The following is a 16,469-nucleotide window of genomic DNA, read 5'->3' on the forward strand; positions in this document are numbered from 1 at the left end:
CCTCCGCCCTTGGGAGGAGACCTGAGCAGCCTGTAGCCCCCTACCCCCCCCCCCACTCTGGTTCCCCCAGGACATTCTCCCCTTCCTCCTGGGCATAACCATCAGCATCGGGGGCTTTGATTGGTCCAGGAGGAATCGCTCTGCTTGGTCACCGTGGACCGAATGAGGGCCTGGATGGTGGCTCCCGCCGAGATAGCGGGACTGTGCAAGCACAGGAGGAGGGGCCTTCGGGCTCATCTGTGAGTCCTTTCAGGGAGGGCTGGCTTTGTAGTCTTAATGCACAGTTGCTCAGCACACAGTAGGTATTTAATGTTTATTGATTATTCAAGGAGGAGGAATTCTTAAACTAAGACTGGAGGAGCTGGATGCTTGTTGGGAAGCACGTTCTTGTTGGTCTCTGGGGTCAAAGGTCCTGGGTTCAAGTCCTGTCTCTATCTACTAGCCACGCCATCTTGGGTCTCGGGCCCTTCCAACTATAAATGCAGGAGCCTGTGAACCTTACACTGGGGACCCAGAGAAAAACCAAACTTGTGCTCAGGGAGCGGGTCAGGACGCAGACGTCCTGGTGACACAGACGCAGCGAGGTTGGGAATCGGGAGCACAGGATGGTTCTCCCAGTGAGGGAGGTGGACAGAGAGTGGAGGGGGCACAGCACAGGGACCTGGGTTCAAATTCTGCTTCGAGATTTCTCCGCTTCGGTCTCCTCCCGGCCCATCTCACCAGGAGATCCTAGAGCATCTTGGCCTTTGGAGGAGGAGCAGCCTCAGCAGGAGTTGAGAGGCTCAGGATTTGCTCTCATCGTCTTGTGGGAGATAAATGGCAGTCTGGATCTAACCTTGGTCCACAGGGACTAACTTGGGGCAAGGACCAGGTGGTTCCTCTGCGATATGCCCCCCCCCCCCATCCCACGACTGCCCAGGGGAGTGTGGATGGAGCCAAGAGCTTCAAGGTGTGCTCGGGTGCACTCAGTGAACAAGGACGTCTTACTCCTGCCCCTGCTTCTTGTGTCACGGGGGCCGGGGGGCCGCCGGGCCCTCCCTCTCTGCCCTGACCTATTTGTGCTTCTCTCTGACTATCCGCCTCATGACCGGCCCCCGGCACAAAGGCTCCCTTCAGGCCCGGGTGGCCGTGACAGACACGGGATTGTCCGGGCACGCCGAGAGGCGGCCTGGCCCAGGGAGCCCTGGCGCCCCATTGTCCGGGACTGGCACCTGGCCAGGCCTGGTCTCGGGTCTCGGGTCCCAGGCCCGGGCCCTGCGCCGCGCATGTGGTCAGTGCCAAAGGCAACACCGCTCGCAGCCCCCTTGGCCAGGGCCCCCCCTTCCCCCCCCCCCCAGCAGAGGAGTCCCAGACCAGGAGACTTGCAGTCCCTCCCGGGCTTCTGCTGTTCTTCCCCATCCCCTTGCCTCCATCTCCTCCTCCTCCTCCAGTCAGGCCTGCCCAGAAGCCACAGCCCATGGTTTGCTCGGAGCCCTCCCCCCCACCCCCAGGGGGGAATCTCCCTCTGGCTTTCCAGACTCGGGGACTGGGAGCGGGCTGCTTGAGCCCAGGCCCAGCGCTGCCCGATTTCCTTGTGTGGCCTTGAAAAACCGCTTGCGGTTTTTGGGTAGACCCGAGGCTTCTGGATCCTGTCCGGAGGTCACAAGGCCCCGAGTGGTGCAGGGGGGGGGGGGCCGCTGGGACCTGCTGGGCCACAGGGCCCACACCTGGCGAGCCCGGGCTCATGTCCTGCTTTCTTGTGTGGGCCGGCCGCCTGATGCCCTGGGGGCCTAGAGGCCGCAGCCAGAGAGTCGGTGTGCAGCCTAATCCTGGCAGCGAGGGCTCGGGGCCAGAGCGCTGGCATGGGGAGCCCGGATGTGGGGGGGACCTGCGGCTGGATGCCGGGGCTGCCCTCGGCACTTACTGGCACGTGATCCTGAGCAGGCCACTCCGCCCTTTGTCACAACCTCCTCATCTGCCCAAGGAGATGCCCCTCCCTCCATTTCTTTGCCAAGGAAATGGGGGGGGGGGATCAGAGTGGGCGGCCGCTCCTGGGTCGCTTTACTTCTGTGTGAGCCTGGCTCCTCCCTTGGCCGCTCCTCCCTCCCTCGTCTGTGCAAAGGGATAAGACTGGCGCTCCGTCCTGGGCGGGTTGTGAGGGTCAGTGAGGACTTTGTGAACCACTAAGTGCTCGGTACACGCTGGATAATGATGATGAGGGGGGACGTGATGATTCCGTTGAAAGACGCGGCTTTCCAGGGGGCAGAAGGAGGGGGCCCAGACTGGAGGTCTGCATACATACACATGCACAGTGGGACGGCTGCTTCGCCCCCCACTGAGCCATCTTGCCTGCGGCTCTCCAAATAAACATCCTTGTGCTCCGTGGTTTCCGACGTTCCAGGCCAGATCCTGGGAGGACCTAGGTCCCCACAAGCAGCGCAGACCCTCCACTTCTCCCAGTCCCGGCCGTAATTGCCGTCCGCGGGCGGCCGAGCCTATGGCGGGCGCCTGGCCGCTGACCGATGGACTCTGAAAGTGGACGTGATCTTCTAGGGACGGCCAGAGCTGCTAATGCTCCAAGGAAGCTGGAGACTCGGGTCCCAATTAGGAGTCTCAGCAGTGGGGGCGGCAGCCCCTACTTGGGGAGGGGAGCGGTAACTGCTGCTGATTTTGTCGGGCTTTCTGCCCCCGCCTGGCTAGCCCACAGCCCCTAAGGAGTCTCCCAAAAGGCCTCAGATCCCTCTCTTGCCCAGTCTTCCATCTCCCTGCCCTGCTTCCAAAATCCCACGTTCCTAGAAGGGACCTGAGAAGCCCCTCTCCCCCAGAATTCTTCACGCAAAACCCAATGAACTCTGGCCTGCCCTTGGGGGAGAACCCTCCAGACAGCCCCCATCATTCTTGGGGCTCTGTGAGTGGGGAAGTACCCTTGAAATCAAAGCTGAGTTTGTCCCTGCAGATCTTGGGCTTTGTTCTTGTCCTGCCCTCTGGAACCAAACAGAACCAGACGGGTCTTCCGGTGGCCTGGGAATTGCTTTCTCTCTCTGCATTTTACATGGCAGCCTGTCAGGTAGCTGAAGACAGACAGCCCTTGGGGTCTCCACCCTACCTGCAGCAAGCCTGCTTTCCCTGGCACGGACCAGTGTTTGGGCGCCCTCCCGGCTGATCAGTGTCTCTCCTGTGGCATCCAGACCTGGGCACGAGGCTCCAAATGGGGCTCAACTAAGGGTAGGAGAGGGAACCTGGTACCTCCACAATCCTGGGAGCCTCTAATTGTAACCTGGGAGGAGGCTGTGGAAAACTGGAGGTGCCAGGCCTGGGCCCAGCCGGTGGCTGTGGCACCTGGGAGGGCCCCCTGGCACTGGGAACCTTGCGGGCTCAGGGGCCTTGGGGGAGGAGATCGGGGTCAGGGCTGTGGCCCAAGGCAAAGTGGAATAAGAAGGAGGGGGCTGGGGCAAGGACCTCAGGCCAGCTAAGTCCTTTTCACAGATTAGAACCCAGTTTGACTCTATCCCAAATAGGAAAGGATCCAAGTCGCTTATTTTGTGTCATAAGGGAAGGAACACTAAGGCTTTTTTGTTTTTGTGGGAAAGTCTTTAATTTTTTTTTTTTTTCTATTGAAGCATTTTATTTTCAAAACATGCACAGGTAATTTTTCAACATTGACCCTTGCAAAACCTTGAGTCCCAAATTTGCCACCCCTTCCCTCATCCCCTCTTCTAGATGGCAGGTAGTCCCTATGTGTTAAACCCAATATATGCATACATCTCAAAAACAAATGCAAGCGACCAACAGAAAGAGTGAAGATGCCGGGTTGTGGCCACACTGGGGCCCCAGCCCTCTCTCTGGTGCAGGTGGCTCTCTTCCTCAAAGGATCATTGGAAGTGGCTTGAATCCTCTCACTGAAGTCTCGAGTTCAGCCCTGAAAACACCCCACCCCCACCCCCATCCTTGAGGGTCCCTCATCCAAAGCTAGAAAGGACGCACAGCCATCGAGGCTGGTCTCCCAGCTTTCCTGACCCTGAGCTCAGCCAGATTGTGAATGGTGGAGATGGGAGTCAAGCCTAGGGGGCTTGAGTTAGGGATCCAGCCAACTTCCAATTCTTTGCATTTACAGAGGAAGAAACTAAAGTCTCAGGAAGTTTTAAAGTCCACAGGTTTTGAAGCAAAGTCTCAGTGTATTTGGGGGGGGGGGTTCACTTAATCTCTCTTGCCCTTTCTCTGCGTTGGGCACCTGGAGGGGGTAGTGCCAGGGGATTTCAGGCATCCTTGTCTTGGTGAGTGGGTGGGGGAGCAGGGTAAGGGGCATATGAGGATGTATTAAGAGGCTCAAACAGTGCTCTGGATCAGAGAGGGCCTTTCTGGCTGAGAGGATGAGAAAAGACTTGAATGACTCAAAAGGAGTTCCAGTGGCCCCAGTCTTGCTCTCCACGGCTTGCCTGAAGGCCACATTATGCCCAAGACCCACAGGCTCTTTCCCCTTTGGCTTTTTCTCTTCCTGCCTGTAAAATGAGCTCTTTGGCTTAGGAGACTAGAACTCCTGTTAGAGGAAGGGAGATCCGGGTCTGCCTTGCTGACAGTTGGGTTTCCAGGTGATCAGGGCATAGGTCGATGATTTCCCTGAATTCTGTACCGTGGGAAGAGAGAAATGGCGATTCCCCATGGATAAAGCTGGCATTTATAGAAATTGTCTCCTTTGAGTCATAAGAAACCGTCATACCATCTCCATAACCTCTCAGTTTAAATCTGACCCAGATACATTTATGGAGCACCTGCTGTGTGCTGGACACTTGGGGGGAGGTGTCACAAGGGCTCTAACCTTGAGGGGAAATACAAAATGGTTTGGGATAGAGGGATCATTAAGGGTCAACTCTCATTTATGAAGCACTTACTGTATTTCCCAGCATATGAAGAAAAACAAAATAATGTCCGTTTTCGAGAAGCTCACCTTCTAATGGAGAAGAGAAGGTAGAATAACGGGGTACATTCTAGAAGTATATGGTAATCTCAGAAAGGGGGGTGGTATTTGGACAGGGCCCAGGCCAGTCCCAACAGCTTCTGAGAATGGGGAAGTGAGGAAGGAATCCTCGTAGCCTTGGGGAAAACGCCCCATGGGTGTGCTAGGGTGATGAAACTGAAACTGGGAAAGATTGCTGCTCTGCTCCCTGTTAGGGTGTAGACAAGGCCACACCTGATAGTAAGTGGCCCAGGTAGGATTTGAAGGGCCTGGCCTTTGTCACTCTAAATCCTGGGCTCCCCAGGGTTCAGTCTGAGCCGCCTCTGCCCTCTGCCCTCTGCCCTCTGACCTGGGCTCCCCAACCTGTCCCTTTTCCCTGGGGCTACCCAAATATTGTGGGAAAGCCCCAGACCAAGTCTGGACTATTTAAAACAAGCTGTCATTAATTCAGCTTATAAATCACCGGAGCCGGAAACTAGAGTCTTGCAAGATTAACATCTACAATCAATGGGGAACTACAGCATGGGCTTTCACAGCCTCAGACTGGGCTCTAGGCAGCCCGAAATTTATGGCTAAACAAATCTGTTTATGAAAGAGGACGTTGACTGGGAGTCTTTATAGATCATTCCTGTTATTGTTGGATGTGCAGCTTGGGAAGGTTCACTGCCACCAGGCCAGGAGCCTTCCCAGGAGTGGCAGGGGGCAGGAGCAGCTTCCCTTCTGCCCCATGAAGCAGGCAGGGGGGTCCCAGTTTTATAGATGAGGAAAACTGAGCCACCTCAGTCACCAGGGACTCAAATGGAGGAGCATCTTAGTACGTTACCTTGTTTTTTAGTCTCAAGGAGCGGGTATTTCAAGATTTTTTTATCCTCATTTTCCCTCAGAGACATTAAAGAACGTGTTTTATATATAAAATTAATACATACATGTATGTTTCATATGTGTATATATGTGTGATATATGACATAATGTGCATGTGATGTGTGTTTCAGTAACACGGAGTTTTGCACCCAGATCTTGCTCACGGGCCAGTAGCTTTTCCAGCACAGTGCCCACATGTGGATGTGAAGCTGACTTTGGCCCTCGGGTATGGCCTGGTACCTTTCAGCTTATTTGACTTATCCCATCCTTCTAGCCCTTTAAAAATTTTCTATACATTTAAAATATTTTTGGATTCTCTCATTGAACACGTTAATTAATTCTTCTGTCTTTGCTTTGGCTGAAAAAATGGCTAACATCTCAGCCGTATTAGAATTTTGTAATGGAACCATAGCAAGTCAAACAGGGCCTGGTTTCAGAGTATGGTAGTAGAAGGTATGTGGGAATCGCTGTGGGAGACCTGGGTTCAAATTCAGCTGTTGAGAACTGAATGAATTTAGAGATTGTTTAGCTTGAGGAGGAGAGTTTTATAGGAGGTAAGGGGGATTAAACTTTTCCACTTTGCCCCAGGGGCAGAATTTGGAAGCCGGAAGTGGGTAGAGGTAGCACAGGGAGAAGATAATTAGAGCTCTCCCACAGCAGCACAGAACGTGGGGAAGGCTAATGGCTTCCGCCCTGCTGGGGATGAGAGGCGAGGCTTTCCCAGAGCCCAAGGGGTGACTTCTTAGGCCAAATGGGCAGAAATAGAGAAGACGGCTGTTGAGATCTCTTGCTCTGCAATTCTGTGATTATGTCTGTTCTTTCAGAAGGCACCCACGCCCCCCACCTCACCCCTGTTGCCATGGAGAGGGATGCTACTAACAAAGTTACTGGGGATTGGCTGAGGATGCAGCCTGGCTGCAGCCTGAGTTGGAACAATTTACTGTATTACTCATGAGGGTGTGGATCACGGGGTTCATAATTGAATGAGCCCCCTTCACAGAAGGTGGGCTGATGAGTTTCAGGACCTGACCTCGGACCAGACCCTGCAGGTTAGCCCATGAGGATGTAGGCTGATCCAGGGCTTGTCTCGTGTCTGGCACACAGTAGGTGCTCAAGAAATGATCGACTGGGGCAGGCAGATGATGGCAGATGGCAGAGCGGGAAGAGCACTGGCCCTGGAGTGTCTGAGCTGAAATCTGGTCTCAGACGCTTCATGCTTAACTACTGTGTGACCAGCCTCTCTAAAATACCTAAAATAAATGGTTGCCTCTGATTCAGATTCTCTCTGACTTTGGAGCTTAGGTTTATAGGTCTAGAGCAGAAGGGCACCTAAGGGCCATGTGGTTCAAATCTCTCCCCCTTGGTGTTATATGTGGGAGAACTGAGGCCAGGGGAAGCGGAAGAGCAAGATGGAAGCCTAGGTGTGAGAAGGCTTGGCAGTAGCCACCGCACCTCACTGCCTGTGTCCTCAAACCATCCTCTGTGCTGTCGGACAGCAGGATGAAGGTCTTGGTTTGGGGGCAGGCTCTGAGGCAGCTCCAGGGACCACATAAGATGCGCATATCACAGAATGGGCTGCCAGGCTGAGCTTCTGCGGTCTGGGAACCAGGCCTGGGCGAGGGGTCCGGCTTGTGCTTGTCCACGGGGCTGTGGGCCCCGGGGGTCATTCTCTCCTTAGCACTGGCTGAGGCGGGCTGCCCCAGCCCAGTCTGCTCCTCCGGGGCCCTGAGATCCACTTAGAGCTCGGGAGCCCAGAGTGGGCCCGGGGGTTGTCATGGGGCTGCTTTCATCCGGAGAACCAGTCAGGCCTTTCAGTGGGTGATTCCAGGGAGGGATCCAGGCCGTCCCAGCCGCCCCGGGAGGGTCGTTGTTGGCTAACCCTGGCCGAGCGGTAAGGCCCCAGGTTGGGCGTTAGGATCCCGCTCTTGACCCAGAGCAAATGCCTCTGAGCAGAGCCTGCATCCAGAAATGAGATCTAGGCAGCCTGGAGGCTGCGCCACCAGACAACTTGCAGCTCTTACTTACAGGAATCTGGGGCTGGTGCCTCACCCCCACTTAGGGGAAGTGAGAGTGACTGACACCCACTTCCCCAGCCCCTTCTAAAGGGATTACTCAGCTAGCAACCTGGCCAGGGGCCCTCAGGATTCCCAGCCAAAGCGGTCCTGCCCCTCCTCCCTTCTGATTGTGAAGTGATCAGAGCCCTCTGGCTAGTCAGAACAGTGTGTAAAGTAAGAGTTAGTGGGCTCTGAGAAACTTAAAATAATAATAGAACCTCGGAAACAGCTTGGTAGGGTGAATAGAAGGCTGATTTGGGAAGATTTCTGTCTAAATTCTCCTCCTCTGACTGTACATTCATAGGCTGATTCTGAATAAATCTACTCGGGATAGACCACTCTCTGTGGCTTGTTGTAGAATCCCTGTTGATCTGCTTTTGTCAAAGGGATTTCTTCACTAAGAATCCTGTTAGAAGAAGAAATAATTGAATAAACTCCACCCCCACCCCCAGCAGTAGAAACAAGCCTCTAAACAATCCACTTAGGGTCTAGACCTAGGAATTCCCTAGGAAATCTAGGGATTTCCAACCTCTTTAAGTTCCCTTACCTTTCAGTGAGGCTCCATTCTTTATATTGTGTGTGGGTGGGTGTGTATCTCTATCTATCCATAAATGTGTAAAATATACTTAACACATACTTTATACATAGTGTGTATATATATAGTATATATGTTATTTATATTATATTATAATTATATATAATATAGAGAGAGAATATATACTATAGTGAATATATTGTATTTACATTTATTTAGTATATATATGTAGTATTTATATATTATACATAGTATATTTGTGCTTACTATATGTAGTATATAATACATAGTATTTATAGTGTATGCTATATATACTGCGTATACTATATGCCATATAATAAATTCTAGTATTTTCCATGCTAATAACACCATTATAAACACAGATAAGACAGCTTTATTAAGGGGCACATAATACCTCATAAAGTGGTTAAATGTGTACCAGCCTGGCCAGTAAGTGCGACTCTCCATCCTTACTTCTCGGCAATCCCCATCTATTTCTCAGAGGAGCTTTTTTGGAAAGAAATGTCCTCATGGTGTAATCAGCCTCCAGCTTATTTCTTGTTTTAGATTTGATTGAGACCGGTCCTGAGAATCCTTATTCCCAGAAAGCCGTTGGTATAAACAGAATTCAAGCCTTCAGAGCACGCCTGGGAAGGGTTTCTCCGAGGCTACACCAAGAATCGCATAACCTCATCGATTGGGAATCAGTTCTGAGCTCTGGTTCTTGCAGAAATCAATTAGCTCAGCCTGGAGGGTGGGCTGTTGCTGTTTTGGTTTTTCCCCCTCCTTCGGCTCAATATGAAGTGGGCTTTATTGGGATGACACAGGACTCCTTGTGTGGACCTGCTTGTAGCATGAATGCTCCTGTCCTTTATCTGTCCAACCCATGAAGGTTTTTCAGTAACATTGTTACTCTCTGGCATATCTAAGCAGAATAATAAGAGTTATTTACTAAATTCCCGACTTCTTTCCCTCAAAAGCTGTCCATTTTCCAAAGGAATTCCTGTTTTAGACCTTGCTCAAAGGAAATTTATATGTTATCAAGTCCAAGTCTTCTTTCTTTTGTCTCCCCATTGCATTGTGATCTCCTTAACGACAAAGCATCTCTTGCTTCTTTTTGTTTCCTTATTTTATTGAAAGATTGACTTAGAACTTAAGTGACTTTCTTAAAGCAACTGAATTAGTAAGGAACAGAGCTAGCACCTCTGCCACCAGAAATAAGTCATTCAACAAGCATTTACTGAAGTACCTACTGTATACCAGGCACTGAGCTAGGGGCCAGGAATCCCAAGGGAGAAGCCTCCATTCTGCCATCTGCTCATTCATCTAGGCCACAGGGCACACACCTGTTACTTTCTGCAGCCCCCAAATGGCTTTGCTCACGCCCAACTCTTCCATGAGGCGGGACGGGGATTGGGCATTATCGTTCCTGTTCTAGGATGTCCGTCAGCTGAGAATGGCTGGATAGATTGTGGTATATGAATGTTATGGAATATTGTTGTTCTGTAAGAAACGACCAGCAAGAGGATTGCAGAAAGGCCTGGAGAGACTTCCGTGAACTGATGCTGAGGGAAACGAGCAGAACCAGGAGATCATTGTATACTTCAACAACAATACTATATGATGATCAATTCTGCTGGTCGTGGCCCTCCTCACCAATGAGATGATTGAGGCCAGTTTCAATGATCTTGGGATAGAGAGAGCCATCTGCACTCAGGGATAGGACTGTGGAGACTGAATGTGAAGAATTTTCACCTCTTTTATTGTTGTTCGCTTGCATTTTTTCTCATTTTTTTCCCTTTTTGTTCTGGTTTTTCTTGTGCAGTGAGATTATTGTGGAAATACATATGGAAGAATTGCACATGTTTAACATATAATGAATTACCATCTAGGGGAAGAGGTGGGGAGAAGGGAGGGGAAAATTTTTAAATACCAGATTTTGCAAGGGTGAATGTCGAAAATTATCCATGCATATGTTTTAGTTTTTTTTATTTTTTTTTATTTTTTTTAAATTTTATTAATTTTATAATTATACATTTTTTGACAGTATATATGCATGAGTAAGTTTTTTTTATAATATTATCCCTTGTATTCATTTTTCCAAATTATCCCTCCCTCCCTCCATTCCCTCCCCCGATGACAGGTAATCCCATACATTTTACATGTGTTACAATATAGTCTAGGTACAATATATGTGTGTAAATACCATTTTCTTGTTGCATGTTAAGTATTAGATTCCGAAGGTATAAGTGACCTGGGCAGACAGACAGTAGTGCTAACAATTTACATTCGCTTCCCAGTGTTTCTTCTCTGGGTGTAGTTGTTTCTGTCCATCATTGATCAGCTGGAAGTGAGTTGGATCTTCTTTATGTTGAAGATTTCCACTTCCATCAGAATACATCCTCGTACAGTATTGTTGTTGAAGTGTACAGTGATCTTCTGGTTCTGCTCATTTCACTCAGCAACAGTTGATGTAAGTCTCTCCAGGCCTCTCTGTATTCCTCCTGCTGGTCATTTCTTACAGAGCAATAATATTCCATAACCTTCATATACCATAATTTACCCAACCATTCTCCAACTGATGGACATCCATTCAACTTCCAGTTTCTGGCCACTACGAAAAGAGCTCATGCATATGTTTTAAAAATAAAAAAGCTTTAATACAAAATTTATTCCCATTCTAGAGAGAAAGCTTAGAGGAGTCTGTACTAGTTATAGCAGCAATGGCACTTGAACACAATCAGGGGGTTGTAGGATGAGAGCTGGAAGACATCTATAATAAGGTGTTCCCATTTTATAGATTAGGAAACTGATGTGAGGGGAAGGTAAATGGCTCGCCTGGGGTTATAAACCCCAGAGGTTGACCCCGGTTCTTCTGCCTCTGTCTGTACTGTGCTCCCTATAGAGGCCACTGCAGCTTGGGTCGTCCTGCGGGTGGGGTTCTCTTTGGGGTAGAGGACCCCAAGATTGTGGGGAGCCGTAGCCCCTAGCTCTTTGCTAGGTCCGGGCTCTGCCGGCGGCTCTCTGGGAGAAGCTTGTATGGACTTGGAGAGAATCCTCAGCCCAGCTTCCTGTCTTCTCAGCCACTCTCAGACGACCTTCCAAGGAGGGGGATTTCCAAGGGTCCTGCCCCAGGGAGGCTTGGTCCTCGGGCCTGAACTGCGGCTCTCTGGGCTTGTGGAGTCTCCTTGTCTCTGGGATTTTTTAGCCATCGATATTTTCCCCTGTTGTCCTTTTCCTAGGATTACTTTAAGAGCTGGCACTCTTAGAGCCGCTCCCGCACTTTGGACAGAATAGCCTGGCCTGCTTCCGTTTTATTAACCAGGGGCTGTTGATGAGCTCTGTGTTCTTCCAGATCCCGAGAGTGGCACTGGAGCCTAGGGTCACAGTGACACACCTGCAGCTCCTCCCCAGCAGCTTAGGTCTCGCTCTGGGCTCCTCCCTCTGTCCCTGGTGCAGGTGGCAGAAAGACCCAGGGAGTATTTGGAGCATTGGGGGGGGGGGGGGCACAATACAGGGAAGGGCGCGGGGGAGGAAGTGACCGGACAGGTCAGGGTTCAGAAATCACAGACGGGCTGAGAGGCCCCTTCTCTGCTCCGTGGTCACATCCCGTGGCAGCTGCAACGGGACGGTCAGTGGCTGCGGGCATGGAGGGCACCAGGGTCCGCTACACCCAGCGAACCAGGCCCCCCTTGTTCATGGGTTTCCTGCTTGGTCTTGGGCCAGCTGTGGATGTTCCTGAGGGGCAGTTGGAGAAGAGAGGGCAGGAAGGGGAGCCAAGCAGGCCTGTGCTGGTCTTAGGGCCCCAGGGGATGGGGGGGGAACAGACACAGACACACTGGCACACTCCCTGTGGGGGGGGAGGGGGAGGCTGGGGGCGATCATCCCTGAGGAGCTCACATCCTGTGGAGTTGGTGTCAGTGTCTGTTCTTCACTCTTCATTTCAGGGGGGAGGGAGAAAAGGAAGCTAATAAGCATTTATGTAGCACTCACTGTATGCCGGTGCTAATCACAGTACAATGTGAGTACATTTGAGCACACAAGATCATAGATAGGAGCACCTCCGCTCCAGATCAGTCAGCAGTTCTCCATCGTGGTGGTTATTCAGTTGGCACATTTATGAAGTGCATATTGTGTTCTAGGACCTGGGATTCACAGACCAAACAGCCTCTGCTTTCAGCTAGTTTCTTTGGAGGTTGGGAGGTAAAGTGTATACATGCACGTGCTCTTGTGTGCACACACATAAATGCGGTCACTCAAGAAGGACTTATTAAGCACCTCTTGTATACCAGACTCCACACCAGGTACTGAGGATTCCAAGATGAGAATCGAAGCATCCCTGTCCTAGGTTAGAACTAGGAGGGACCTTAGAGAACAGACTGAGGGGGAACTTGAAGCTTATGGCTTGATTAGGGTCACATGACAATTTTATGATCCTTTTATTCCCATCTGAGGAAGAGGAGTTGACCAGGAAAGAACAGCACATTAAGACAAGTTCTCTGACCGGCTTTATTTTGTCCCAGAAGTCTTGGTTCGGCTCCCCGCAGCCACATTAAGACTTTTGGGACACCTTTTATTTAAGTTTATGTCCTTTAAGCCCAGTTTGACGCATCTGTTTTGTCCGTGGCCCTTGGGAGTTGCACATGAACTGTCTGCACTGCCGGTCGCCATCATCTTGGTGAATTATTCCTGTCCCGAGTGGCCTGGGACAAGGAGCCGGTTCCGTGTGTGTCCTGGTGCCTGCTTAAGTCATTTGCCCAAGATTACACAAACGGTAGCAGGGTCAGGACTTGAACTCCGGGTCGCATGGCCAATTTTGGGTTCTTTCCAATACACCCAGTTCTTTTGTAAGGTGCTGTCGTGTCTTGTTACCTGGACGTTTCCTAATCTGTAAAACGGGAATAATTCTCTGGGGTGGGGGAAGGAGAGAACAGGTTTTTATTTGTTAAGGGTCTACTGTGTTCCGGGATTTTACGGGATCTCTTGATCTTGGTGATGGTCTTATGAAGTAGGTGTTGTTATCCCCTTTCACAACTGGAAAGTGAGGCGGGCAGGCTGTCCGAGGCTCTGCCCTCCGCACCATGACCCCCAGGGTGTTGTAAAGACCAAACGCAGGAATGCTTTGCCAACCTTGCTGCAGTGCAGCTAAAGAGAAGGCTGAGAGCGGGCAGCCTCTCTCCTGGACCCGGCTTTGTCTTCCAGTACTTGGGGAGAATCGAGAGCCCATTGAGAAGGTTTTGGGGTGCAGCAGGGAGCATTTCAGAAGTGTCCCATCACACTCATGCGCCCCTGCCTTTTTCTCTCTTCCCCTGCAGAAGGACATGGCCCTGAAGCCCCAGGAACGGAAGGAAAAGTGGGAACGGCCGGCCAGCAAGAGGGCCCGAGAATCTGAGAACTGCCCCTCCACCGAGCCCAGTGAGAACGGCCACGGCCCCCGGGATCCGGGGAACTCGGAACGCGAGGCCGAGCGGGGCAAGGAGCGAGTGAAGAAGAAGATCCCCTTCCAGCTCTCTACTCAGGTGGGCAGGCGTCCTCCCTGGGCTGGGAAAGAATGGGAGACACTGGGGGACCCCGTCTCGGGGCTCTGAAGGTGGATCCCTGGGTGGGACACTAGGGGGCCCCATCTGGACTCTGGCAAGGCTGCTGGGCGCCTTCTCCCTGTTTCCCTGAGAGCCAGCTCAGCCTCCTGGTCGTGGGAATGGGTCAGAGCTTCCTGGGCCATGGCGGGGGGGGGGGGTGAGGTAGGGTGCTGGCCCTTTATCAGCCAGCCCTTCTGCCCAGAAGGCTTCTGGGGCCGGCTTAGTGGGAGACACAGATCTCAGCCAGATGGGGAAACTGAGGCTTGAAACCGGCTGTGTTTCCATCGACCAGCCTGGGGGGGAGGTCAGCTGGCAAGGAGCCTGGGTCTGAGCCCCACATTTTACCGGGGGTGAGTCAGAAGCCGTGGCTGGCCCCGGGGTGACATCAGCCCCGCTCGCAGGGAGTCTGAGGCCGAGCAGCCCTCTGCTCGCTGGCCCGGCCACCGTGTCGTTGTTACCGCCGTCCTTGACATGCTGTCGCTGTTCTAGGTGAGCAGAGAGCCGCGGGGAGGCGGGATGGCGCCCCGAATCCAGGCCCTGGGGTCCTCTCCAGCGCCTCGGGGACAGGCTGTGGAACAGCAGGTTTCAAGAGGAGGCTCCCTGGGGACTGGAAAAACTTGTTTTTAATACCTTGTCTGAGCTATAAATAGTCCCCGCGCATCCCCCACGAGCAGCCACGCACGCGGTGCCCGCCTGGCCACGTGCAGGGAAACCCACGGAGCCTGATCCAGAGGCCCCGGCAGAGAGACCGGGAGCGGCCCTGGGGAGACAGGCCGTCCACAGACCCGCGGTCACTGCTGCTGTTTGTCCGGCCTGGAATAAATGACCGGGGGACGGCTCCTGCCTCGGTCCTCGGGACCGAGAACAGATCTGTCACATTCATTGGTGCGTGAGCCGGGCAGGGCCGGCTGGTCAGGAGGCGGGACCCGGACCAGCGCGCTCTCCCAGTCAGGGATTCCCTTCCGGTTCGGTGCCAGCGTCCGGCTCTAGGTGACCCGCGTGGGCAGGTGCTAGGTGTGAGCCAGAGCTCCGAGCTTCCTCGGCCCTGCCGCTGCTCAGCGTCTCCTCAGCCCGACGGCCCAGGCTCTGATCTGTTCTTGTCTCGCCTGCTCCCTGCCTTTCCTCTCCCGGGTCCTCGCAGCGGCCAGACTGGTCATCGGGGCACTCCCCTGCTCAGGCAGCTGCCATGGCTCCCATCTGCCCCAGACAGAACATCAACACTTCTTTGGGGGCATTTAGAGCCAACGTTTGGCCCAGCCTTCCTTTCTGGGCTCTTTTGACAAGGCAGTCAGGGTTATGTGACTTGCTCAGGGTCTCCCAGTGTCAATGTCTAAGTTCAGACTCCAGAGCTCCAGACATTGTATCACATAGCTGCCCCCTTTGGGGGGTGTTGCATATAAAACATTATAGAACCAGAAGCTACAAGGGATCTGCAGGGCAGAATCAGGAAGACATGAGTGAAAAATCTAGCCTTCCACTCTTTTCAGACTCATTCATCCATTTCTTAACCTGCAAAATGGGGATAATAACAGCACCTACTTCAGGAATCTGAGGGTCAAACAAGTACTGTGCTAAGTTTGAATATTAAATTAATCATTAATAAACAAATGAATATTAAATGAGCTACTCCTAATAAAATGTACTTAGCGGGGAGCCCAGCACACAGTAGGCGTCATGTACATCCTCATTCCCCTCCCTGCTCCTTTCTCACCAGACTAGCTTCTCACCCTTACCCACATAGACCACTGCATCTCTTCTCTGCTCCTTTGCCCGGGCTGTGCCCCATGCCTGGAACGCTCTCCCTCTCAGAACTAAGCTCTCTCCGGAGCTCCCCGGAGGCTCCTGTGTCTCTTCCTGCCGAGTGGGCAGAGGAGACTTCCCTTTGGCTGTGATGGTGGCGATGGTAGTTGTAGTTGTCGTGGTGTTTAATGTGTGCTGAATCGATCATTTCATTGAATGAATGAGTGAATACAAATGCCGCTGGGCTAGGTGGTCTCGGGCTTCCCCCCCAGTCCTATTTTAGGGCAGAGCCCGGAGGGCGGGGTGCTGTGGCCCAGGAAATCTGGTTGCCCGACTGGTTGGTATTTCACCCAGACTTAGGGGAGACCCGATGTCTGTCTTTTTATAGTCAAATATCGGTTTGGGGGTTTTGGGCGCCAGTGGAGTAGACTTATTTAAACTCTTTGGACGCTACACCAAGTTTTCTTGGGAAGTAGGAAGTGCCTTAAGCATAAAAAGGCATTGCTTGTACTGCCCTTCCCCCCATCTGTTTTTCATCTTCCCTTTAGCAGGGGTCCAGCTCTTTCTCTTGGTTAGAGCTAGCCCACCTTGGCAGGGTGGTCTAATCTGAACCCTTGCCTCCTAAGCTCTGACTTGAGGGCCACTTGCCACCTTCTGCTCCCTCCTCCCACCAAGGTCCAGCCTGGCCTTGCACCCATGGTGCCTGCACCGAGACCCCTTCATACTGTGGTCTAGCCTGAGCAGGCCTTCCCCTTCCCGGGTCTAAC

General features: G+C 52.2%; 1 protein-coding gene across 19 annotated transcripts in view; it reads left to right on the plus strand.

The window, feature by feature from the left end:
- Nucleotides 1-16,469, plus strand: part of FBRSL1 (fibrosin like 1) — a 243,842-nt gene that overhangs the window by 55,734 nt on the left and 171,639 nt on the right. For all 19 annotated transcript variants that reach the window (XM_074300108.1, XM_074300116.1, XM_074300010.1 and 16 more), the window contains exon 2: nt 13,699-13,902. In XM_074300108.1, the coding sequence (XP_074156209.1) occupies nt 13,699-13,902 (204 nt within the window). The remainder of the gene's footprint in view (nt 1-13,698; nt 13,903-16,469) is intronic.

The sequence above is a fragment of the Sminthopsis crassicaudata genome, chromosome 1 (assembly GCF_048593235.1).
Source record: "Sminthopsis crassicaudata isolate SCR6 chromosome 1, ASM4859323v1, whole genome shotgun sequence".
Taxonomy (NCBI): Eukaryota; Metazoa; Chordata; class Mammalia; order Dasyuromorphia; family Dasyuridae; genus Sminthopsis; species Sminthopsis crassicaudata.